Source organism: Gorilla gorilla, chromosome 13, assembly GCF_029281585.2.
Source record: "Gorilla gorilla gorilla isolate KB3781 chromosome 13, NHGRI_mGorGor1-v2.1_pri, whole genome shotgun sequence".
In the NCBI taxonomy this organism is placed as follows: domain Eukaryota; kingdom Metazoa; phylum Chordata; class Mammalia; order Primates; family Hominidae; genus Gorilla; species Gorilla gorilla.
This window is the reverse complement of record NC_073237.2, coordinates 28,526,372-28,552,099: the sequence shown is the minus strand read 5'-3', so window position 1 is coordinate 28,552,099 and position 25,728 is coordinate 28,526,372. Positions and strand designations below refer to the sequence as shown.

Below are 25,728 nucleotides of genomic sequence, written 5' to 3'. Positions count from 1 at the left end.
ATGTTGCAGCTACTAATAACTATTATAATATCTCTTATAACTATTATAATGTTATTATAAAATTATGTATGTGTATTTATTTATAATTATTATAATTTCTGGGATTTTTTGGGTTTTTTTTGAGACAAGGTCTCACTCTGTCACTCAGGCTGGAGTGTAGTGGCAACCACAGCTCACTGCAGCCTTGACCTCCTGGGTTCAAGTGATCCTCCCACCTCAGCCTCCCAAGCAGCTGGGACTACAGGCACATGCCACCATGCCTGGCTATTTAAAAAAATTTTTTTGTAGAGATGGGGTCTTGCTTTGTTGCCCAGACTGGTCTCAAACTCCTGGGTTCAAGCAATCCTCCCACCTCGGCCTCCCAAAGTGCTGGGATTATAGGTGTGAGCCACAGAGCCTGGCCTATGATAATTTCTTATTAAAGAAAGTCTTTATATGTTTGTCTATTTCTTTAAGAAAGTTCTAGAAGTAGAATAGCTGAGGGGGTCAATGGGAAATGTACACATTATATTTTGAGACACTGTTGCCAGTTATTATTGTTCCAGAGAGGCTGTGACAATGTATACTCTCACCAACTGGCTGTGGTAAGTACCTGGGTTTTGAATTTGGAAAGACCTAGATTAGTTCTCAAGCCACCTGGTTGTATGACTTTTGGCAAGTTACCTTTCTTAATGTCCCTTTCCTTTCATGGGTGTCATATTACCTACTTTGCAAGGCTGGTGTTAGAATGAGATGAAATAATTCATATAGAACACTTTGCAGCATGCCTGGCATGAACAACAAAGGTAGCTGGTTTTTGTTTGTTTGTTTTTATGTTGCTCTCTCATTTACTTTGTTTCCATCTAGTCTAAAGTATTCATCAGTCCTAATTTCCCTGCCACCAAAAGGAACTTGGGATGTGGACTAACTTGAATTATGAGAACCAGCAGCAAGAGGCGTTGCCCTCTTAATGGGTTTGCACTTCCCAGGAAAGCCTTGAAGCCAATTTCCGGGGCTCTATCTTTCATGAGGAAATTGCAAGAAGACAAACACTACTCTCTCCCTCTCAATTATCTTGACTAGGATCTTAATCAGGTCATGCTTACTCTCCAGGATACTGCCGGATCAGGCCATTTCAACAGCTGGCCCTTCTCTTTAAAACAGGACACTACATTATGATCTGGAGGCTACAAAGGATCCATGGAAACAGATGGGGTGAGAGACCCTGAGACATATATACCCTGGAACCCTGGGGAGTCCTGGTTGAATTCCATCCCCAGTGTCCTTCCACAGCCAGGGCCAAAAGTGGAGCGCTAGAACTGAAGCGTGGCTTCTTGGGGCTTTCAGTTCTAGAATATACCGACTTAAGAGTTGAATTAACCAGGGCCCAGTGACAATGCTCCAAAATGCCAAAAGGGGGCAGTGCAGTGTTACAGTTAAGAGCACGGCCTTAAAGACTCCATACACCTGGGCTTGAAATGGTTTTGCCACTTACTAGGTTGTGTGACCTTGGGTCTCACTTTCCTTCTCTGTAGATTAAGGGTATACCTTCTTTGCAGAGTTGAGAGGATTAAATGAAACACTGTGTGTCTGGTGGCAGATAAGTAGTAAGTGCTTCTGAGAGGTGACAGCGTGCTGGCAGTCCTCACAGTCCTCACAGCCCTCACTCGCTCTCAGCGCCTCCTCTGCCTGGGCTCCCACTTTGACGGCATTTGAGGAGCCCTTCAGCCCACCGCTGCACTGTGGGAGCCCCTTTTTGGGCTGGCCAAGGCCAGAGCCGGCTCCCTCAGCTTGCAGGGAGGTGTGGAGGGAGAGGCGCGAGCGGGAACCCGGGCTGCGCGTGGCGCTTGGGGGCCAGCTGGAGTTCCGGGTGGGCGTGGGCTTGGCGGGCCCCGCACTCGGAGCAGCCGGCCGGCCCTGCCGGCCCGGGGCAATGAGGGGCTTAGCACCCGGGCCAGTGGCTACGGAGGGTGTACTGGGTCCCCCAGCAGTGCCAGCCCACCGGCGCTGTGCTCGATTTCTCACCAAGCCTTAGCTGCCTTCCTGCGGGGCAGGGCTCGGGACCTGCAGCCCGCCATGCTTGAGCCTCCCACCCCTCCATGGGCTCCTGTGCGGCCCGAGCCTCCCCGATGAGCGCCACCCCCTGCTCCGCGGCGCCCAGTCCCATCGACCACCCAAGGGCTGAGGAGTGCGGGCGCATGGCACGGGGACTGGCAGGCAGCTCCACCTGCAGCACTGGTGCAGGATCCACTGGGTGAAGCCAGCTGGGTTCCTGAGTCTGGTGGGGAGGTGGAGAACCTTTATGTCTAGCTCAGGGATTGTAACTACACCAATCAGCACCCTGTGTCTAGCTCAGGGTTTATGAATGCACCAATGGACACTCTGTATCTAGCTACTCTGGTGGGGCCTTGGAGAACCTTTATGTCTAGCTCAGGGATTGTAAATACACCAATCGGCACTCTGTATCTAGCTCAAGGTTTGTAAACAAACCAATCAGAAGCATGTGTCTAGCTCAGGGTTTGTGAATGCACCAATCAACACTCTGTATCTAGCTACTCTGGTGGAGCCTTGGAGAACCTTTGTGTCTAGCTCAGGGATTGTAAACGCACCAATCAGTGCCCTGTCAAAACAGACCACTCGGCTCTACCAATCAGCAGGATGTGGGTGGGGCCAGATAAGAGAATAAAAGCAGGCTGCCCAAGCCAGCAGTGGCAACCCGCTGGGGTCCCCATCCGCAGTGTGGAAGCTTTGTTCTTTTGCTCTGCAATAAATCTTGCTACTGCTCACTCTTTGGGTCCACACTGTTTTTATGAGGTGTAACACTCACCGCGAAGGTCTACAGCTTCACTCCTGAAACCAGCGAGACCACGAGCCCACCAGGAGGAACGAACAACTCCAGAGGCGCCGCCTTAAGAGCTGTAACACTCACTGCGAAGGTCTGCAGCTTCACTCCTGAGCCAGCGAGACCACGAACCCACCAGAAGGAAGAAACTCCGAACACATCTGAACGTCAGAGGGAACAAACTCTGGACACGCCGCCTTTAAGAACTGTAACACTCACCCCGAGGGTCCGCGGCTTTATTCTTGAAGTCAGTGAGACCAAGAACCCACCAATTCCGGACACACTTCTAAATAGTAGGACACACGTCTGCAGGGTATATGGTTGAATGTCAGATACGACATGGGGTTACCAAGTAAATGAGACTAGAGGACAATTCATTCAGTCATTCATTCATTCAACCAAAAACTATTTAGTGAATGTCCATTATGTGAAGGCACAGGAGACAAATGGTAAGTAAAAATGAATCTGGTTTCATGCAACATCCTTCAAAAGGACCCACGCTAATAGACTAATTATACATACTTACATAAAATTATAAATGTGAAAAGTGCAATAAGGGGAAGACTACTGACCAAGTCTAGGGATTGTCCTCTGTGATGAAACTATAGCTGAACTAAGAACTGAAAGATAAGTAGGAGTCAACAACAAAAAAAAGGTAGAAGGTGCAGCAAAAGCATTCCAGGCAGCAAGAACGTTATGCGCAAAGGCCCTCAAGCAGAAGGGAGCCTGGGACATTAGAGAAGTGGAGGAAAAGCCAGTGATGCTGAATGTAGTGACTGGGGGTAATGTGATATGAGATGAGCTGAAGAGGAAGGCAGGAGCCAGATCACATGTTAGGGTTATACTAAGGATTTGAGTCTTTATAATAAGAGCGAGTGGAAGCCGTTGAAGTGTAAGGGGCTACACGGGGCACTCCTGCTGCTTGGTGACACTTTCCTCTGATGTTTACTTTCATGTGGATAAAAGGGATAGGGCTTCACACAGTCCCTACTGTGACCGCCCAGGAGAAGGGAGCAAAGAAGTAATCAGCAACAGGTCCCTTCCCAAAACAGAATGAGGCCCTCTGGATTCTCATAGCCTCAGGAAGAACTAGACATAAGGAGGAGTGTGGGCAGGGTATCCAAGGCTGTGAGGCTCTTATCAGGAATCCTGTACTGGGTGGTCAGCTGTCACTGCAGACCCCTATGTTTTCTAGCTGTTGCACAGCTGGTCCCTAACTAGCCTCCACCTCTCAGACTTCCTGCTCCATCAGCTGCTCCATTGTGTTGGACATAATTATCAGGGGACTAACAGCTGTTAGGCTGGGTAGTAGAAGTTGAAGACTCCCACGGGCAGGGAACCAGACCTAAGGGTGGGTACAGGTTTGCAAGAGGCAGCTCTCAACTTCTGTGTGCTTCTCTGGTGAGCTGGCTTGCAGTGCCCTCAGTGCATGTACTGTATTTGTCTGGGGCACATGTACACACTCTCCTCTGTGAGGAGAGACAATAGGGGTGGAGATACTGGGGCAACACAGGAATGCCAAAGTACCAGAAGGTAGTGATGTGTTCCAGCCCTCACAGGTTTTTTTTTCTTAATAAAAAAAAACAATTTTTGGCCAGGCGCGGTGGCTCACGCCTGTAATCCCAGCACTTTGGAAGGCCGAGGCGGGTGGATCACGAGGTCAGGAGATCGAGACCATCCTGGCTAACACGGTGAAACCCCGTCTCTACTAAAAATACAAAAAATTAGCCGGGCATGGTGGCGGGTGCCTGTAGTCCCAGCTACTCGGGAGGCTGAGGCAGGAGAATGGTGTGAACCCGGGAGGCGGAGCTTGCAAGTGAGCCGGGATCGCGCCACTGCCCTCCAGCCTGGGCGACAGAGTGAGACTCGGTCTCAAAAAAAAAAAAAAAAAAAAATTTTTTTTAAAGAAATGTTACCTTACTATGTTGCCCAGGCTAGAGTGCAATGGCTATTCACAGGCCTGATCATACAGCACTTAGAGCCTTTAACTCCTGGGCTCAAGTGATCGTCCTTCAGCCTCTCGTGTAGCTGGGACTCCAGGCTTATGCCACCACACCTGGCTCTCACATAGGTTTTTAAACTTGGCTGGAAAGAGAAAAGGACCTAAGAGTTCTAGAATTGCCTGCCCCATCCCTTCCCCCAACCTCTCCCGGCTTGTAGCCCAGCTAAACAGGAAACCAGGTTTGGGTCCTTGCCAGAGCCCAGGCTGGGGCAGGAAGCTCAGGAAACAAGTAAGACCCTCCTCAGCATAGAAGAACGCTGCTCAGAAATCTGTGGGAAGCAAAAATAAACCCAGCCCTTGCTGAACTCTCTCCCAGAGGAGGAAAAGACCACAGTTGCTTCTACTCCCTAGTATGAGTCAAGCATAGCCCTAGGAAGATTCAGAGAGCAGATGCAGGAGCTTCATGAAGTGAGACACTGCTGTCCCAGTGAGAACACACTCAGTAAGGACCCTCCCCTCAGAGAAGCACAGGGCTTAGTGAAGCAGGGTGGGATACATGTGGTCTGAAGACACTCCAGGGCTATCTTGGGCTGATAAGGAAGGAAATGATGGTACAGGATAAGAGCAGTGGTGGAAGAAGCAGACCTAAAGGAGAGAGGGCCCGAGACCAGGTGATACCTGTGGGGTATGAAGGCAGAGAATTAACAGGGTTCTTTGCTGTACAAATGTGAAGGAAATTCCTGATGGAATAATGAATCAAGGCAATGACAGTCAAGGGCTGTAAAAACATTAGGTGAAAGGCTGAAGGGGGCTTTTATTTATTTTTTATTTTTGAGACAGGGTCTCGCTGTTACCCAGGCTGGAGTACAGTGGCACGATCATGGCTCACTGCAGCCTCGACCTCCCGGGCTCAAGCAATCCTCCTGCCTCCCAAGTAGCTAGGACTACAGCTGCATGCCACGATGCCTAATTTTTGTATTATTTTTGTATGGGGATGGGGTCTCACTATGTTGCCCAGACTGGTTTCGAACTCCTGGCCTCAAGTGATCCTCCTGCCTTGGCCACCCAAAGTGCTGAATTACATGCCACTATGCCTAGCCAACTTTTATAGTGGAGAGATCAGGCTAACTACACCACAAAAAATAGGATAAACATATGTTATGTGCTTCCTGGTATGAAATACATACACATCACACCTCAAAAGGTAAACTGTGGCATACACATCACACCTAAGAAGGATTCTTTACAAAAAGTTGAATTTAAGTCTGATCAAACCTTGAGATCTAACTACCAATTTGCAAAAATACAGGAGACAGAATAGGATAAAAAACAACACAAGGATGCAGTCAACAAAATCCAGAATGTGGGAAACTCTATAGGACAAAGGACTGAACTTTTTGTTTTTGTTTTTGTGTTTTAACAAATAAATTGCAAGAAAAGAAAAAGTGGTGGGAGAAACTACAGATTAAAAGAGACATATCAGGCCAGGCATGGCGGCTCACGCCTGTAATCCCAGCACTTTGGGAGGCTGCGGCAGGTGGATCACCTGAGGTCAGGGGTTTGAGACCAGCCTGGAAAACATGGCAAAACTCTGTCTCTACTGAAAATATGAAAATTAGGCGGGCATGATGGCACGTGCCTGTAATCCCAGCTATTCAGGAAGCTGAGGCAGGAGAATTGCTTGAACCTGGGAGGCAAAGGTTGTAGTAGGCCGAGATCACGCCACCGCACTCCAGCCTGGGTGACAGAGCGAGACTCCATCTCAAAAAAACAAAACAAAAAAAAAAGAGACATGTCAACCAAATGCAATGTGTGAGCCAGATTCAAACCAACCAACCAATTTTTAAGATGTTAAGGAATTAAAGGATTTTTAGGGGTGATAATGGTATTTATGTTAAAAATAGTAATGGTGTGATAATGGTAGTTATGTAGAAAATTATCATTTTTAGAGATAGTATAATGTTATAGATGATTATTCACCCATACCCCACCTACTGGATTATCTTGAATATTAAATTATTAAATTTAATTCAAATATTCAAACATTAAATTAAATCGATATTCAAGTATTAAATTATTCAAGATAATCCAGTGGGTGGGGTATGGGTGAAATAAGATTAGCCTTGTGTTGATAGCTGTTGAAGTTGGGTGACAAGTACTAGGGGGTATGTGTTTGAAGATTTCCAGGGCAAACCATTAAAAAATGTGAAGGAAGTGAGCAATCTGGATCTGCCTCCTCTAGCCCACTGACATTGGGGAGAATAATAGCAATGTTGACTTTTTCATGTTTCGTGAGCCCTGAAAATTGACCTTTGGGAACCGAAACAGCAGTAGGACACCCTCCACTATCACCAATGGTGGGGATCTCCAGGAAGGCCCACTCTGCTAACAGACTCAGCCGCCCTCTACAGGTCTCCCAGCCCAGCCCCACTCAATGGGAATCTCTTCCAGAGATCAGTGAAAGCACAGAGCAGGTCCTTCTCCAGCCTGGCCTCACCACAGCCCTGTCAAGGAAGCCAAAGACTCTTCTCATTTGGTGATGAGAAGAATAACCCATCTCCTCACTCTCTCCCACAAAAGTTCCCTTGGGAATTACAGACAGAAAAAGGAAATCAGCAACCCTTTCATTATCATCAACCCTTAGACCAGAAATAATATAGTAATTTGCAGCTCATTTTCACATACGTGATCTTATTTATTTTACAAATGCCTGAAAGCGGTTAGGAGGCTGGCCAAAGGTCATAACAAAAGTGATAGTAGCTAGGATATACCCAGCCTACTTACCACTGCTGTGCACAGCTCCTGCCCTCAGGCCTGTGCCCCCCACTGGCTTATCCTAATTTCCCCACCCCCTCAAGCATACTCAAACCAATTCCTCCTGTGGGAGCTTCCTGTCACTGTCTCTCTGCTGTATCAGAGCCCATGGCAAATGAAGGATGTGAAATATGAGATTCCATCAGGAAGTTGATAGGGAGGCTAACAGACGGTCAAATCTTGGTTCTGACTGGTTCCCTTTGGTACCAATGTCTGCTACATTAAATACAAACCCCCAACTTGGTCTCCCTCCCTGACTCCACATAATTCTCCCTCCCCTTCCCTAAACCACTAACTACTACCACTTCCCCATATCATTATCCCCACTTGGCCTTTCACTGAGTCCTCTAGGCCAGAGCTGGATGCAGCATGTCAGCTGAGAGCAGAGAGGACTTTCTGGAAGCTAAAATCCTCAGGGAACAGCTTTGGCATTCATAGGAGAACCAGTGGAGGCCCCTTTCACCAGCTGCTGCAATTTGCCTGCCAATGTGGCTACTGGCTTTCCCACCAGAGGCAAGTCTGCCCCCAGAGAGAATGACCTATATATTTGGGTTTTGTGGTAAGGAGAAACCTATGCCTGATACACCAAGAACAGGACATCCAGGCTGGCACTCTTCCTTTCCTCCAAGATCCCCAGAGACTTTTTCCATTTCCAGGAGGATGTGTACAAGTCATATAATGTTGGAAGACTCAGGTAGGAGCTCTTCATCAGCAAAACTAAGTTTTTTCCTCATTAAATATTAAAGCTTACAACTCCATTAATAGTTTCTCCAGCCCCCACAACAAAGCTGACGGCACAGTTATCAGCTCTGCTACCAATGGGAGAGGGGCTGGATTGGCCTTCTTATGTTATTCTACGTCCCTTACTTCTGAAAATGTACCTAATGCTGCAAAGGGAGAAGATGGGAAAAGGCCAATTTGTAAGGAACTCAGATTGCTAACTCAGCTAGGGACCCCTGCCCACTGGGGAGCCAGGAGCACGTCACTCCTCGTAAGAGCAAAATCCTTCTCATCCTGTGGTCTGAGTTCAAACATCACTTTCTCATAGAAGCCTTACCTGACATCCACAAGAGAATAATTTATTATTCTCTTTTCCTACTGCATTTCTTGTCTTTTCTATCACTTGTCATAGTTGGTAATTGTGTTTGTGCACTTCGTTTAGTATCTGTCTCTCCTACTGGATTGCCAGCTTATGAAGGTAGGTACCATGTTTGCTTTATTCATCACTTTACTTCCTATGTTTGGCTCAGTGTCTTGCATATAGCAGATGCTCAAAAGATGTTATTTGAATAATGAATGAATGTCCCATCCCTGTATTCCCCTGAATCTCCCTTAATTCCCCAACATGTAGCTTCCACTCTAATTCTCACCTACTCATCCCCCTCTAGGTCTTTGCTGTTCCCCTCCTTAGAATAACCTCCCAACCTCCTCTCCACTCTTACTCATCTTTAAAGGAGCCAGCTGTATTCTTCTGTAGTTCTGTTTCATAAGAGCAAGTATCTTCTTCACCAGTCTGTAAGTTCTAGAGGTAGAAGCTATCTTGCCAAGGAGATCAAAGTGGAGTTGGGGTGACAAGACTCACAGCACATTAAAGTGGACACCCTAAACCAGAATATCATTTGTATAAAGTTATGTGCTAGAGGTTATAGAGGCTTAGGGATTGGTTAAGAGCTCACTAGAATATTCAGGGAAAGCTCTCTGAAGAATGGGAGTTTATATTGATCTCTGAAGAATGTGTATGAGTGAAATGGGCAGAAGAGAATTGTTAAGAGGAGAGGAGGCCTCAAGGTGCCAACAGATGAAAGAAGGTGAAGGACATGGCTGGACTTACTAGAAAGAAAGTTGGCTTGAATGGTAGCAAGTATGGCCAGCTTTGAGGGGTAAAAGCCTAGTGTAGATGCCTCAAAAGCCAGTGGAGAAGTTCAAGCCTGATGTAGAAGAACTTAATTGGGTTCCAAGTTGTGAAGGAGGGTCTAATCTAGGCCACGCCAACCTCCAGCTGGGTAGTGGCTAAGCCTGTTTACCTTTCTGGGAGCCTGCTTGCAGATCTATAAAGTGGGCAAAATGATTTTCCTAATCTACTTAATGAGATGGTTCAGGTGCTTTGGAAACATCTTTTCACCTACCTTAAAAAGGAATTAAAGATAGGCTGGGTGCAGTGGCTCATGCCTGTAATCCCAGCACTTTGGGAGTCCAAGGCAAGAAGATCACTTGAAGTCAGGAGTTTAAGACCAGCCTAGCCAACATGGTGAAACCATCTCTACTAAAAATACAAAAACTAGCTGGGTGTGGTGGTGCGCACCTGTACTCTCAGCTACTCGGAAGGCTGAGGCAGAAGAATTGCTTGAACCTGGGAGGCAGAGGCTGTAGTGAGCCAAGATTGTGCCACTGCACTCCAGCCTGGGCAACAGAGCGAGACTCTGTCTCAAAAAAAAAAAAAAAATGCGGGGCGGGGGGAATTAAAGATACGGATAAGACACTGTACCCATAAACTTTACACAATGACAAGGTATTAGGGCCACAGGACAGGTAAATGGAGAGCTCACATCTCACTGAAGGATAGAAAGGGATGCATGAAGAAGATGGTGCTTTTGTGACAGGCCTTGATATATACAAAACATTAGCAAACACCTATTCTCAGAAAACTAGAAAAGTGCTGCTTGTGCTAAGTTCCACGGTGGATTCTTGGACACGTTTATAGTACACACACATAACAGAGCCATGTTTACTGCTAGAATATTATTCCTAGCACCTACTTTGGAAGGACTAGGACATTTGCACAGAGCAGTGTGTCTTCCTGGTGCCCTAGCCTCTGGCCCAGTTTAAGAACTGCTACCATAGAGAATGTGAGGTAAGAACACATTCACATTCCCACCATGGCTCTGGTTCTCCCTGTAAAGCTACAGATAACATGAAGACTATCCTCCTTTTCTTTCCTAATCCCAGTCCTTTAGGTATTTGAAAACCTTAAAATGCTTTCTCTGAGACTGCTTATTCATAGGCCAAACAGCTCAGCTCTTCCAACTATTCTCACATGACATGCTTTTGACTCCTTTCATTATTCTAGTCACCCAATCTCTTGAATGATGATATCAGTACAGAATGGAGGACTTCAGATGGTGATGACCAGTACAGAATAGGGCAGAGTAGGATGATTACCTCCTAGGAACTGAATTCCATGCTTCTATTAATGTAGTCCAACAGCACATTAGCTTTGTTATATAGTGGACTTATATTCAGCTTTCTGTCCACTCAAGCACTAGCTCGCTTTAAAGGTCCCTACCTTCTCCAATCACACAGCCTCCCTAGATTCCTATTGAAATTCTGTCTTGCTGAATTCAGCCAGCTACCTTTCTGAGAATAAGAGTCACATGACACACATGTAGTGTAGTTTCTAATAAATGTGGAACCATCGTCTCACTATCCTCAGTGGACTCTTACCTGTATTGGCAGTAAGCCTAGCTCAAGATGTGATTCCAGGTTCTTGCCTTGATTTTACACTGCTAAGGGAAGGGGCTACTCTGTTCCAGATATGTTCTGAGTTCAATATAACAATAGGTATGGTTATTAAATATGATCATGGAAGCTCAACTGACAATAATAGAAGTACGATATCAATATTATGGGTAGTGGCAGTCCCACAATAATCTGTGCTGTGCAGATCACATGTACAGCTCTATGTTCAGTTTCAGGGGTGAGAAACGTAAAAGTATCCACTAGGGCGGCTAGGATGACTGCGAATTTGGAAGCCAGTGTCCCGGGAAATGGTAAAAGGAAAAAGCAGGCCTATTTAGCCTGGGTAAACAAAAGAGCGCTAAGGCTGTATAACCTGTAATAGGGCCTTTCCTCGCCAGTGACTTCTGGCTTATGGGTCTCTTCTTGTAGCCTATTCCTTCTTGCTTCTTTGGTCAAGGGCTTATAATTTCATATTAAGTGTGGCCAACCACTCATATGAAATTCATGAGATCTCTTCCTGAATCTGCTTCTTTCCCCCTCTTATCTGCTCAGCAGAGTCAAGGTTATTCCCTCTCACCTGGCCTATTTATTTCAAAAGGATTTTAAACTTTATATTAATTCAATACTTCAGAAACCAGTGCTGAAGATCAAGTAGAAAAAAACAGTTTTCTTCACTTTTTTTTTAAGACAGGGTCTTGCTTTGTTGCCTAGGCTAGAGTGTAATAGTGCAATTATAGCTCATTGCAGCCTCGAACTCCCGGGCTCAAGCCATCCTCCCACCTCAGCCTCCCTAACGGCTAGGACTACAGGCATGCATCATCATGCCTGGCTACTTTTTAATTTTTTGTAGAGACAGGGTCTCACTATGTTGCCCAGGCTGGTCTTGAATTGATGGCCTTAAGCAATCCTCCCGCCTTGGCCTCTCTAAGCACTGGGATTACAGGCATGAGTCACTGCACCTGGCCCCTTTATTCATTTCTTAAGGAGCCATATCATAAGACTTTAGCCCCTCAGTGAAACAGATTGCTTGGCTGGCTAACATCCCCAAGAGTTCCCCTTTCCTGTGTTCTTTGCCCAAGATAACTATGATGATTCAGGGCCGCTGGGATGGCAAGCAGAATACTAGAACTGTTGTTCCCCCTGCTGAAGACCGTAGCAGACATGGAAAATCAACCAAACCATGTCAGTCTTTCATATGGAACCAGGACTCCACCTTAGCATCCATCTTAACACAATGCTCCAGGCAGCAACTACTGATCAAGGGTCATTGGCATGAAGGGTAATGCCTGTTTATCATCCATGCTTTATGTAGCCTGTGGAGTAGGAGGGTATAAAATAATTATGCAGGAATGTTTCTTGAGCTGTTGTGAACAGTGAGAACATTTATTGATACTGCAGAGGAAGTGCTGAAACATCCCCTAATCGGGGAATCCACTTTTCACCTTAAATCTCAATTGAGATGGGATTCTTCCTGATAAAGGATTTGGATTATCTTTATCTTCTCTACTGCTTGGCAGAACATAAAAGCACAGAGCACAGCCCAAGGTAAAAATGAGAAATAGAACTAGGCCATGGTGGGAGCTAAGCTATGAGGACACAAACGCATAAGAATGATATAATGGACTCTGGGGACTCACAGGGGAAGGGTGGGAGAAGGGTGAGGGATAAAAGACTACATGTTGGGTACATTGTACACTGCTTAGGTGACAGGTGCACCAAAATCTCAGAAATTACTACCAAAGAACTTATCCACGTAACCAAAAACCACCTGTTCCCCCAAAAACTATTGAAAAAAAAAAAAAACCTCAGCCATGGGATAGCCACATTGGTTTAAAAGTAAAGTACTAGCTGGGTGCAGTGGCTCACACCTGTAATCTTAGCACTTTGGGAGGACATGGCAGGTGGATCTCTTGAGCCCAGGAATTTGAGACCAACCTGGGCAACATGGTGAAACCCCATCTCTACCAGAAAAAAACAAAAATTAGCTGGGCATGGTGTTGCACACCTGTAGTCCTAGTTACTTGGGAGGCTGAGGTAGGAGGATCACCTGAGCTTGGGAAGGTCAAGGCTGTAGGAGACAGAGTGAAACTGTGTCTCAAAAAAAAAAAAAAAAAAAGTAAAGTACTAAATGGCTAATGTATACAATATATAAATTATATCTCAATAAAGTTGTCCAAAAAAATAAGCATCAAACCAGCATTTGGTAGAGGGACATAAGGGAAATAAAACTCCCTTAGAAATATTATGAGAAAAACAAGGCACTTGGTATTTGCCTGTGCACCTAACCAAAGTTCACCAAGAACTTCCTACTAATAGCAGCAAGTTCAGACCCTGAAACAAATCAGCAACATCCCATTAGACACTAACTAGCATAGGGCAAAATGGTGTGGGTTATAAAAGACATTTAAAAGAACTAGGAAGACTATAAATCTAGACTGGATCAGCACAGATACTAATTTCTAAGCTAAAGTTTTCCAAAGAGTATTTCCCATGAAACACATTGGTTCTGTAAGATGTTAACAGATGTAACATGAAAAAAGGTTCTATAGTTAAATAACCTTGGGAAACGTTGAATTAAACAAAGTTGGAAAGGTTCCTTTACTGCAGGACATCTCAGAGTCTTTAAAACGTCAGTGGGCATTGTGATGGGATACAGCATATAGTCTTTCCCAAGGAAATTTTTCTACGGAGCCTTTTTCCCTCATGAAGCATCCCAAAGGATCAATATTCCTAACAGAATACTATAGGAAATGCTGGTCTAAACCATGCATGGTGCGTGGCCAAGGGCTTCACCAATTCCTTCATAAGGATAAAATGGGAAATTAATATGGGAACTAGGTCGGGCGTGGTGGCTTACACCTGTAATCCCAGCACTTTGGGAGGCCAAGGTGAATAGATCGCTTGAGCTCAGGAGTTTGAGACCAGTCTAGGCAACATGGCGAAACCCCTTCTCTACAAAAAATACAAAAAATTAGCTGGGCATGGTGGCGCGTCAATGTAGTCCCAGCTACTCAGGAGGCTGAGGCAGGAGGATCGCTTGAGCCTGGGAGGCGGAGTTTGCAGTGAGCCAAGATTAAGCCACTGTACTCCAGGCTCGGTGACAGAGACCTTGTCTCAAAAAAAAAAAAAAAGTGGGGGGAACTATAATTTATACCTTGTACATAATTATGTTTAACTATGTGGTGAAATATATGTGGTTCTCACTCCACAGTTTGCATGTAGTTAATTCAATAAATCTTTTTTTTTTTTTGAGATGGAGTCTTGCTCTGTCACCCAGGATAGAGTGCAGTGGCACAATCTCAGCTCACTGCAACCTCCACCTCCTGGGTTCAAGCAATTTTCTGCCTCAGCCTCCCAAGTAGCTGGGATTACAGGTGGCCACCACCATGCCCGGCTAATTTTTGTATTTTTAGTAGGGACGGGATTTCAACATCTTGGCCAGGCTGTTCTTGAACTCCCAACCTGGTTATCCACCCGCCTTGGCCTCCCAAAGTGCTGGGATTGCAGGCGTGAGCCACTGCACCCGGCCAATTCAATAAACCTTAAAATGCTCCTTCAGGTATTGTTCTCGATAGATGGGATGTACTCTGCTTATAACAGCCAAGAATCTGATGGCTAAATCAGGCAAAACCAGGCAAGGAGCCACAGTCACTGGTCTTGTTTCTGCCTGGGTGTGGCCTCTTGTCATATGTTTAGACTTAGGGCTGGAACGGTCATTCAGAAAACACCATTCATAGCTGTATGTCCCCTCTTGCACGCACACTCACATACCTCACCACCATCACAGAAACTTAAAATTGACCTTCAATAACCAAACCATCCAATCCTCAATTTGCTATCTCTGAATAACAATAATAACAACAAATACAAGTACAGATTTGCTTGAACTCTCTCCTGAGAATGTAAAGCCTAGGAGGAAACTCCTGCGGGCACGTGTCTACCCTCTCTCCCAGGCCAGATGCTACAGGCCTCTTTCCTAGATGACTTCCCTACTCCAGAGTCCCTCCCTGCAGCCAGAAGTAGATTTGGCTGTCCCACAGTGAGGCCTGTGGATCATGTGCCAATTTCTAAACTCCAGAGCAGACTCAAATCCAGAGCTGGTTCCCCTCCTTCCTTCCTTTCTCCTGCCCAGAAAGCCAGATTCCCATCAGAGCCTCCTTAAGAAACAATGACTCGGGACCCTGCTGAGCCACACCTCTAGCTTCCTTCAACCAGCACCTCTGGTTATCTGCCTCAGCCCAATTCTCCCCTTCCCACACGCTCTGGAGCTCCCTGAACCAGTTCTCCCAGGTCTCTAGGAAGGCACGCAGCAGCTAAGCCCAAGAAGCTAAATTTCCCATGTTCCCTTTCCAGACACGAGGCTCCACCTGCCTTTTTAAGGAGGTGAGAGGGTCCCTGAGACTAATCAGGTTTGAGTGAAGAAGACTGTTTTCCATTTCTGCTCACTCTGGGCTATATAGGCAGTCAAGGGCAGCAGGCAGCTGGGGCTGGGAATGACTCAGCCTGAACCCCAGCTACCACAGAAGCACCTACCCACAGAGGCCACACTGGGACCTCTGAGAAGCCAAGTGACCTCTGAGTGATCTCACCCCAGAATTCTGCTCCTTTGGTACACCTTGCTTGGAAGAAATGGTTGGGCTCTGCTTCCACCCAACTGCAGCTTTTCAGGCTGGTCTCAGAAAAGGAAAGTACGTGTCCTTTTCCATTTTGACATCTTGCAGTGATGTAGTAATACATATATACATTCCAGAAGGAATCAGTGAAAGAGCCCAGCTCAATCAGTCAGAAAAAAACCCACAGATTTGTCTAGAACGATGGTAAAAGGCAAAGCCAGAAACTGCAACATAAAGCACTCAGACAACAAAGGATTTTATTTTTTCTTCATCAAAGTGCTACTGGAAAGAAAATAACAACAACAAAACCCACTATGGCTCCTTGCTGCTACCACCAATTCTCTTGAATTCATCAAAGCAGGTTGCAGGGGAGAAGTATTCACTGGCAGATGAGCGTGTTTCTCAGCAGCCCTTTTGAGGCAGAGGGGGGACAAATGCCACTCTGACCTTTGGTTTTCTAGGACTTCTGGGTTCCTCACAACCCCAAGAATGTACCTTCAGCAGTAGAGCAAAGGAAAACAGCAGCCTTCTCTGTTATAAGAAGTCCCTGAGACCAAAAGGTACGTGGGCTCCTGAGTTTCCCGAGGTGATGATGGTCTCTTCCTCCATCCAGGTGTCCATGCCACAAACTTGAGAGTCATCCTTAACTCTCTACCTCTCCATTCCACCTCCCAACAGATATCATATCCTGCCTATTCCACCTTATTAGTATCTGTGTATCTGTCCCATCGTGTTTCTCTGCTTCTGCAGGCCTTCATTATCTCCTAGCAGAATTATTACACCCAGGTCTGTATTCGTTTTCCAACTTCCAATCTCATCTTCTCCAATCTCTCATCCACCACTAACCTAAACTCAGATTTGATCATGTTATTCCCTTAATTATAACTCTTCATTCATTCCAAATGCACTCCTTTGTTTCTTCTTCCATGCCCTTTCTTGGCTTAGCCTCATTTTGTCAGTTTGCCAAGCTTCTAGTACTCTTCCTATGGCCAGTTCCTAGGGCCTCTGTGAAGCCTTCCCTGACCACTCGATGAGAGCCCTTCCTGCTTTCATTTGGTGCTCCTGGGCCTGGTTCTTCTCTTGCAGTGCTCACTATTCTATAGTGCCTCAATCTGAGTTCTAGACTGTGCATCTCCCTGGAGCAAAATTCTGTGCTGTTGAGCCCAGAACAACATCTAGCAGAGAATAGGTTCTTACTTGGTGTTTGTTTGATGAGGAGATGAGTAGTAAGGAGCTGCAGGCTTGAACAAACCTGATCCTCAGTTTGTAATATAGGGCAGGAAAGAAGGGTGCCTCTGCCCAGGAGCCTGAGAAATACTGCTGGGTCATGAGCCACATGGATCCACTAGGAGAATCCACCCTTAAACTGAAAAGTCATCTGACCACAAGGAGGCAACTTAAGGTGCCCAGAACATAGAATATATATAGGTCAGTTTTCCACAGTGGCTACTTGCTATCTTTATAATGTTCTCTCCGCCACTTTCAGGAGCCGCTGTGGCCTACCCACTGAATTAATGTCCCGTCCTGACCATCCCCATCCATCCCTGAGTGTCAGGAAGCAGTAGGAGTCTGAAACTCCTTCCCAAGCTCATGTAGTCAGAGTCAGAATCTCAGCATTCCTCACCCTCTCCCAAAGCAGGGTGTCACTCTTTCTCATGACACTTCATTGATCTCTACTCTTTTTGACATATATCTAAAAACCTTCCTATAGCCATCTGAGCCTATCCTTCTCTTGGCCACCCACTGGAGAGATCTTACTTGTCCCTGTATCCTTAAAGTACCTGATCTGAGTAGATGCTCGTGAACTAAACAAATGAGTTAACCGATAACCTGGTTTCAGTGACGCTACAGTAACATTTCTTTCAGCTGTGCAGAGACCCTATCTGGTGCCATTTGCCATTCTTTAAGTCTCTTTGGTCCCTGAGAGCACAGGAGGCAGGGTGTTGCCTGACACAATTAAGTGCTTAAAAGCTCCATTTGTTCTTAAAACAAATCTCTTCCTCTCCAATTGCAGCCGAAGAGAAGACATAGGCTGTGCGGCTGCACCAACAAGCTGAGCAGACAGACAATAGGGCCAGAGAGCCTATCCCTGTTTCTCATACAAACAATATACCAAACTCAACCCAACTGATCAACAGAGAGCCTTGGGCTGCTGGGAACTTCTCTAGATCAGTGAGGTGTATGGCTCAGACATAGAGCTGACACACAAAATGTGCCTATCCCTGGCAGTTTCTTTGGGAGAATCTGTGCTCAGAAACACTCAGGATTGTCTGAAAGATAGATACAGCAGGAATGGAGTCCAGTGGATAGGTCTCTAAGAGGAGCTCTCACTCCTTTCATAGGAAGACAGGAGGCCAAGTGCGGTGGCTCACGCCTGTAATCCCAGCACTTTGGGAGGCCAAAGCGGGCAGATCATGAGGTCAAGAGATCGATACCATCCTGGCCAACATGGTGAAACCCTGTCTCTACTAAAAATACAAAAATTAGCTGGGCGTGGTGGCATGCGCCTGTAGTCCCAGCTATTCAGGAGGCTAAGACAGGAGAATCACTTGAACCCTGGAGGCAGAGGTTGCAGTGAGCCAAGATCACACCACTGCACTCCAGCCTGGGCAACAGAGTGAGACTCCGTCTCAAAAGAGAGAGAGAGAAAAAAAAGGAGACAGGAAGAGACCCTGGGGAGCTCTCAGGGATAGACCAGGCCTGGTTCAGCTGCTGAGTTGCAACAAGGCCAATTAAATAATTGGTGTGATGGGGAAAGGAGGGAAGCCACTCCTTTCAGGCAAACTCCCACCAGAGACAGGAGGCTCCATGCAGCTGTGACAACAGCAGCAGCAATAACAGGGCAGGGATCTCCTCCTCTTCCTCCCACTAGCTGAGATCTAATGCTTAAATTAGCACCTTGGAAACACCCAGATCTGCTGGCTGCCTTCTCTCCCAGTTCTGCCACGCCCCCAGGCCTTCTTTTCAAGCCTGAGTTTCTCTTTCAATAAAATAATTTAAAAAATAAAGATGTGCTACCCCTAGAGTTTATCTTTCCAAATAGGCAATGGCCTCTGGATTCTTCCCATCACTATGGGATGGGGAGAGTTATCTGATGATGGCGCCCATGTGACAAGCCTCTATCCATACAGCTTGGTCCAGAAAGGGGCAATGATGATGACACCAGCATTGCCTGGCTCCCCTGGGGCTTAATGAGTCAGCCCCTACTCTGCCCTCAGTGGAGGATCACACTAAGAGAGTGAGCAAGAGAAACAAACTTTGACACACTGTGGGCTCAAGGGCAGGGTCACATCTGTGTCTGTGTTGCTAACCACTCTATCCCTAATACTCAGTTTAATATTTGGGACAGAGCAGATGCTCAATAATTATTTGGTAAACCAATTGCTGAATCAATGATATCAGGTCTCTGTGGTATTCTTTAGAAGGGAGAGTGAGGAGCTATTGTTTAAACTTTAAAGAGATAGTTTGTCTTCATCTCATAAATGGAAAAACAATCGAGGAAGGAGGAGAGACTTCCTAGAGGTCTCAATAAATGGCAAAAAAATGAAATAGGTCATAGCTAAGTCTGAGCCTGGGACCGTGGTTTTTATGGCCTATCCAAATACCCTTAAAGAGCCACTTTGCCCTCTTTTTTGCCCTTTACCTCTATGATATGCTATCTTGATTTTTTTTTTTTTTTTTTTGGAGACAGAGTCTTGCTCTGTTGCCCAGGCTGGAATGTAGTGGTAAGCACACGGCTCACTGCAGCCTCAACCTCCTGGGCTCAAGCAATCCTCCTGCCTCGGCCTCCTGAGTAGCTGGTACTACAGGCATGCAGCACCATGCTGAGCTAATTTTAAATATTTTTGTAGAGATGGAGTCTCACTGTGTTTCCCAGGCTGGACTATCTTAATTCTTTATGCCCCAAAATGAAGACTCCTGAAGAAACATCACACAAGATTCTGCTGGTCTCAACAATACACAGGGTATTTAAAGGGTTTTGAGGTGCCTCTGGAATACAACCTGGGGACAGAGGTCAGGAAGCGGGGCAATGTCTATGACCCTCAAATGAGGGATGACTATATTGCTATTTCCATAGGCTCTCACTCAACCTCAATAAAGTATTCTCAGGCTGGGCATAGCAGCTCACTCTTGTAATCCTAGCATTTTGGGAGGCCGAGGCAGGCAGACCACTTGAGGTCAGGCATTCAAGACCAGCCTGGCCAACATGGCGAAACCCTGTCTCTACTAAAAATACAAAAATTAGCCATGCATGGTGGCAGGGGCCTATAATCCCAGCTACTTGGGAGGCTGAGGTAGGAGAATCGCTTGAATCCAGGAGGTGGAGGTTGCAGTGGGCCAAGAACGTGCCACTGCACTCTAGCCTGGGTGACAGAGAGGGACCCTGTCTCAAAAAAAAAGAAAAAAAAGTATTCTCTTGCAGACAAGGGTGACTTTAGCAGTTAAAGGGGTCTGAAGGCAGTCAGAGCTTTTCTAAGTGCCTCCTTGCCACAGATACTTCTCCAACTCCAGAGCCACACAGACCGGAAGAAGCTCAAGAGTTCTCTACTCAGCCAAACCACTATTCAGAATTTCAGGCAATAACAGAAGCACCAAGGACAACTGAGAGCCTATTTCTTCTCCCCTTTCCTTGAACAGCTATTTCCTCCCTTTTTGAGAACCCCAGATGGGCGACAAGAAACAACTCATTGCTTCCTTTTCCTGACACACTTGAACCTCCTCTTCCTTCATCCACCCTCTATTTTGATTCTTGATTAGATGCTTAGAACTGGAAGGGCAATCTAGTTTGACAAGCCAGGTTAGCTAGAAAGAGAACTCAGAAAGGAAGATTATCTTCAGCCAGCCCAAAGTCCTTCTTTAAGTTCATGGGATGGACTTCTCTCCAGGATTTTCTGGCTCCCAAATAATCCAATGATGGCATGAGGCTAGGAAAAAGTCCTGCAACACCTCTCTCCGGTTTAATATTGTATGCTTCTGTAAAACTTCTTTGTTTTGGCTCTTAGAACTGTCTAAGCAGTCATGAAAGGGGGAAAAAGCCTTTGTCTCCTGCTAAGTGGCCACTAATGATTCTCTCTACCATCCCTCAAAAGGTGTGACAAAAAGGTGGTGATGGGTCCCTGCCGAAGCCCATCTTGGCTGCTGTAATGGGTAGGTTACTAGCCCAGGAAGCTACAAAGCACATCTGTCAGCCAGGGGGTTATAGGCCCAAGGGTAGACCTGTTTCTGGCCACCCTGCCTAACACAGAAGCAGAACTTCAGAACTTGGAGAACTCAGCTCTGCTCCAGCCAGCACAGCTCAGAGAAATGGGGCATCCACACTTTCGGATTTGTAGCCCACCTTGCCTCCTTCCAATTCCAGCTCAGGCTCCAGGGGGATAAAGCGAACACAGCCTAGACATTCCCTCTCTTCCCCCCTCACTATACGAGCTGGCTAGGCCTCCACGTCTCCCACCCGGTTGCCTGACAGACAGGCGAGGTCAGGGAGCCCCCTGGGCGGTGGCCAGCAAGCATGGTCTCCCTTAGGCCTAGCCTCGGTGCACCCGAGTTGCCCTCCCCCTTCCATTCCCTCCGCGCCAGCAGCGATGACATCATTCCTCCCTGACTCCGGGACCGCGGACAGGCGGCAGGATCCGCGCCCAGCAAGGACTTCAGGCACGTAGGCCTAAGATGATGGGGGCTCTTCCCAACCAGTGGGCACAGGCAGCTCCAGCGCGACCCCACTTCCTCTCCCGTCGGTTCCCGAGCACTCTCATCTGCACCCCGATTCCCCATCTGGTCGCCGCGCACTCTCCTTCCCGGTTTAGATGCCCCCAGCCTGGTCTGCCTGCGCTCCCCACCGGAGAACGGAATTCCCAGGTTCTGCACCAACCACCTTCCCCCACTGGGTCCCTCGCCCCGGCCCAGCGTTCCTGTCCGTATATCCAGCAGACAGGCGGGCAAGCCCCTCCTCTTCTAAAAGCTGATTCCCAATCTCTCTTAGCCTGACGGCTCCCCCGCCCTAAGCATCACAGGCCTCTAGGACTAAACGCCTCCCCACCTCCCATCCCAGACCCCTGGGCCTGCCGCCGGCGGTGCCCCATGGCAGTTCCCTCGCCAGTCCCTGCTATGGGCCTCCACTAGCGGTGTGCACCTTTGTGCCCCCTCCGTTTCATCCGACGGTGCCCTGCTTCCACCGACGGTGCCCTCCGCCCTTACAGGTCCCTTTGCTCTCATCCAGCATATTCTCCCACGGTTTTCTTGTCCTGCAAGTCCCCGTCCCCCGGCAATACGTTTTCAGGGATCTCTTTGCCCCATCCGATGGCGCCCCTCCGCACGATCCCCCCGGCCTGATTCCCTCCCTCCCCCTCAAGCGACGCCCCCTCCCGGCCTTGGCCTGCCCGCCGCCCGCCCCCTCACCAGCGGCTGCATCTCCGAGTGCGCGGTGGGCACCTGGAACCGGTCGATCTCCTCCATCATGGTGCCGGCGGGCGAGCGGGCCAGGGGCCGGGCGCGGCCGCGGACGCCGACGGGACCGCGCGGGGCGGCGGCCCCAGGAGCCCGGCGGGTGGTGCAGACTAGGCCTCCCCGGACCAGTCGGGCGGGCAGGGGCCGGGCGGATGCAGGGGTGGGCGGGGGCGAGAGGTTCGCAGACTGGCTGAGGCCGGCGTGACTCCGTGGGCTTGCCTAGCACTACCGCGGCTGTGGCCGGGCCGAGCCGCAGGTCTTGCCTCGCCTCCTACTCCGCCGCCGCCTCCTGTCAGCAGCTCAGCCACTGCGGTGACTCGGCAACTCCACTTCCGGGTCCGGGACACCGCCCGGATCTTGCATTATTCATGAGGAGGCGGTGCCTGGGGACCCCAGCCCCACCCACATGCGGGAGTTCCGAATGCGCGCGGCCGCCCGGCTGTGATTCCTGAGGGGGCGGGGCTTAGTGGAGACTCGCTCGCCGCGCGCCGAACCCCGCCTCCTTTCCGGGCCGGCTGGGCGCGCCAGAAGCGCCTGCGCCTTGGCTGCTGATCGGTTGCTGGGTAACCGCGTCAGGGAGTTGGATTCTATCCTGCAAGGGCACGGGGACCCACAACGACGGCTGTCCCTAAAGAACCGTTGCGACTGGTAACTGAAGTGGAAGAGAGTCCAGATTTCTTGTGTGTGGTCAAGGAGACGGACAAACTTTTTGTCTTCAGACGAGGGAGCGTTTTGTAGGCTCTCCAGGGGTTGAGATGCTTCCTGCTTCTGCGAAGGCTCCCCATAAACAGCCTCATAAGCAGGTAACGTACGCACACCTTCCTTCTGATGACCTCTGACCTTCGTCGTCGCCAGTGACCACTAATCATACCTCTCCTACTGATCCTTGATCTTTTCTCTGTTGACCCCAGCCTTCTCACCCCCGTGACCTCTGGTAAGTGCTCCCACTGACCTCTGACTCTGTCCTACTCTTTCCCACTCATCCCGGCCTCCTCTCCCATACTACCCCAACCCACCGTTTCTTACCTCTCTACTTTTATCCACCATTCCCATCTCTTCACTTCACTTTACCCCATGGACTCATTCTGATCAGTCTATTCTTCTTAACTTCCCCATCCCCATTCCCACGAGTCCCTTCCTCCTTGTTCTCACATTCTTGTCCCAAAGGAATTTTTCTTTTTCTTTTTCTTTTTCTTTCTTTCTTTCTTTTTTTTTTTTTGAGACAGAGGCTCGCCCTGTAGCCCAGGCTAGAATGCAGTGGCGCCATCTCAGCTCTCTGTAACCTCTGCCTCCTGGGTGCAAGCGATTCTCCCACTTCAGCCTGCCGAATAGCTGGAGCCACCACGCCCGGCTAAATTTTGTGTTTTTGGTAGAGACGGGGTTTCCCCATGTTGCCCAGGCCCGTCTCTAACTCCTGAGCTCAAGCGATCCTCCTACCTTGACCTTCCGAAGTGCTGGGATTACAGGCGTGAGCCACGGCGCCCAGCCTCAAAGGCATTCTTTATCCAACCCTTAGCTGTGTGCCTAGCTCCAGGCTAGGTGGGAACACAGGTCTTGCTGTCTGGGAGCCCACAGAGGGTGTGCAAGAGAACTAAACAGAATACAGGACAGGCTATGTGCAGGAGTGTGATTTTATTTTCTGTGCTGGGAGATTTGAGGAGAGAGAGGGCAGGCAAAGAGGAAGAGGAGACAGGCCCTTTTCTCATCCCTGTCCTCACCCCCACAGTGCACAACCCAAACACTCGGCCCCAACTATTTCTAGAGCCTCATATGTCTCTCTTCCCTGCGAGCCCCTGGTCCACTCCTATGATTCATTCAGCTATGTGAACATTATGCTCTTATTACCACCTGGACAGATGTCATCCCTTCTCACAGGAAACCCGAGTCATCCCCCACTTAACCCACTGAGCACAGAGGTCTGCTTTCTTCCTCAGCATCACCACGGAAGGCAAGGCAGTCCCAGTTTCCCAAGGAGTCTTCTGTGGTGAAGCAACTCAGTCCTTCAGGAACTTTTTCCAAACCCTTTAGGAATTACCACTCAGGCTAATGTGCAGTTTCTAGCTCTGGAAAGCAGGACTTCTATTTATTTATTCCAGATTTACCCCACTCAAGTCTAGGTACGTTGAGGTTTAGAGAGCCAATCTCCATGCTACTTATGACTTTGCATATTTTGGTCTGGCCACCTCCATGTTAACCTTTGCTCCTCTGCCTCTTTTACCTGGGCTTCTGTAGCAGATGGACCTGACTTTCTTAGGTCTCTGCAGCCTTGGGGAAGCTGCTAGTCCCATATGAACATGCCCTAATTTTATGTTGGGGTTGGGCTTTACGTTGAAGTTCATGTACTGTGTTTGAGCCTCCTGACCCTATATTTACAGGCAGTTTGCTTTTATTTATTTTTTATTTTTGTATTTTTTATTTTTGAGACGGAGTTTCGCTCTTGTCACCCAGGGTGGAGTGCAGTGGCGCAATCTCGGCTCACTGCAACCTCCACCTCCCCGATTCAAGGGACCTGCCTCAGCCTCCCAAGTAGCTGGGATTACAGGCACGCACCACCATGCCTGGCTAATTATTTTTTTATTATTTTATTTTATTTTATTTTATTTTGAGACGGAGTCTTGCTCTGTCGCCCAGGCTGGAGTGCAGTGGTGTGATCTTGGCTCACTGCAAGCTCCGCCTCCTGGGTTCACGTCATTCTCCTGCCTCAGCCTCCCAAGTAGCTGGACTGTAGGCGCCTGCCACCACACCCAGCTAATTTTTTTGTATTTTTGGTAGATACAGGGTTTCACCGTGTTAGCCACGATGGTCTTGATCTCCTGACCTCGTGATCTGCCCGCCTCGGCCTCCCAAAGTGCTGGGATTACAGGTGTGGGCCACCGCACCCAGCCAATTTTTGTATTTTTAGTAGAGACGGGGTTTCACCATATTGGTCAGGCTGGTCTCGGACTCCTGACCTCAGGTGATCCACAGACCTAGGCCTCCCAAAGTGCTGGGATTACAGCGGTGAGCCCCCGCGCCCCAGCAGTTTGCTTTTAAAATAAACATTATTGAGGTTTGGTTTACATATAATAGAATGTACCATTTTAGTTGTATGTGTTGACAAATTTTAACAAATTTACACACGTATAAACCACTACCACACTCAAGATATAGGATACTTTCTCTATCCCAAGAAGTTCCCTGTGCCTCATCCCACCTCCTATGCCCCACCCCTGGCCTGCCTAGGTAACCACAGATCTGCTTTCTGTCATTACAGATTCAATTTGTCTTTTCTAGCAACTTGCAGTTTGAACAAGCTTGGGGATGGGTTTCTCTAGCCCATTAGGGAGACATTAGAGACTAGTTACACTGAGAGCAGGGAGAGGTGACAGCGGACAGAAAGCAGAAAAAACTGGGTCAACTGGCCCTGTACACATCAGCACTGCCCCATGGAGGGAAGGGTTGTTTTAGTTCAGAGTAAATATTGGCGTGTGGGGTGTGAGAAAAGGTTAGGTTGTGCTAGGTTGTATTTATCATTTTCTTGCCTCAGTGAAGACCAATTTGAGTCAGTGCTAATCAGGTGTGGGATGTCCTAGAGATGTTTGAGAAGTTGTCCCTGTCCTCTGGGAATTCAGTTCAATGGGGGAGACAGAACACAGGCA

At 47.9% G+C, this 25,728-nt stretch overlaps 2 protein-coding genes across 19 annotated transcripts in view; one reads left to right on the top strand and one right to left on the bottom strand.

Annotated features, from left to right (window-relative positions):
* The window catches only part of FAM219A (family with sequence similarity 219 member A), a 60,648-nt gene extending 38,204 nt beyond the window's left edge, over positions 1-22,444 (bottom strand). Inside the window, exon 1 of one of the 8 annotated variants that reach the window (XM_004047953.4) lies at positions 22,043-22,444. In XM_004047953.4, coding sequence (XP_004048001.1) covers positions 22,043-22,102 — 60 coding nt within the window. In that variant the 5' untranslated portion in view covers positions 22,103-22,444. The remainder of the gene's footprint in view (positions 1-22,042) is intronic. The other 7 variants (XM_055351663.2, XM_019033421.3, XM_055351665.2 and 4 more) reach the window with 7 other exon arrangements.
* Positions 22,445-22,633: 189 nt separating this feature from the next.
* DNAI1 (dynein axonemal intermediate chain 1) overlaps positions 22,634-25,728 on the top strand; it is a 61,823-nt gene continuing 58,728 nt past the window's right edge. For 7 of the 11 annotated variants that reach the window (XR_010130413.1, XM_063696951.1, XM_055351655.2 and 4 more), the window contains exon 1: positions 22,652-22,893. Coding sequence is in view for 10 of the 11 variants with exons in the window: in XM_063696951.1 (XP_063553021.1) it covers positions 22,846-22,893 (48 nt within the window). In the remaining variant the exon portion in view is untranslated. Of the gene's footprint in view, positions 22,894-25,728 lie in introns of all 11 variants that reach the window. The other 4 variants (XM_004047950.5, XM_055351651.2, XM_055351652.2 and 1 more) reach the window with 1 other exon arrangement.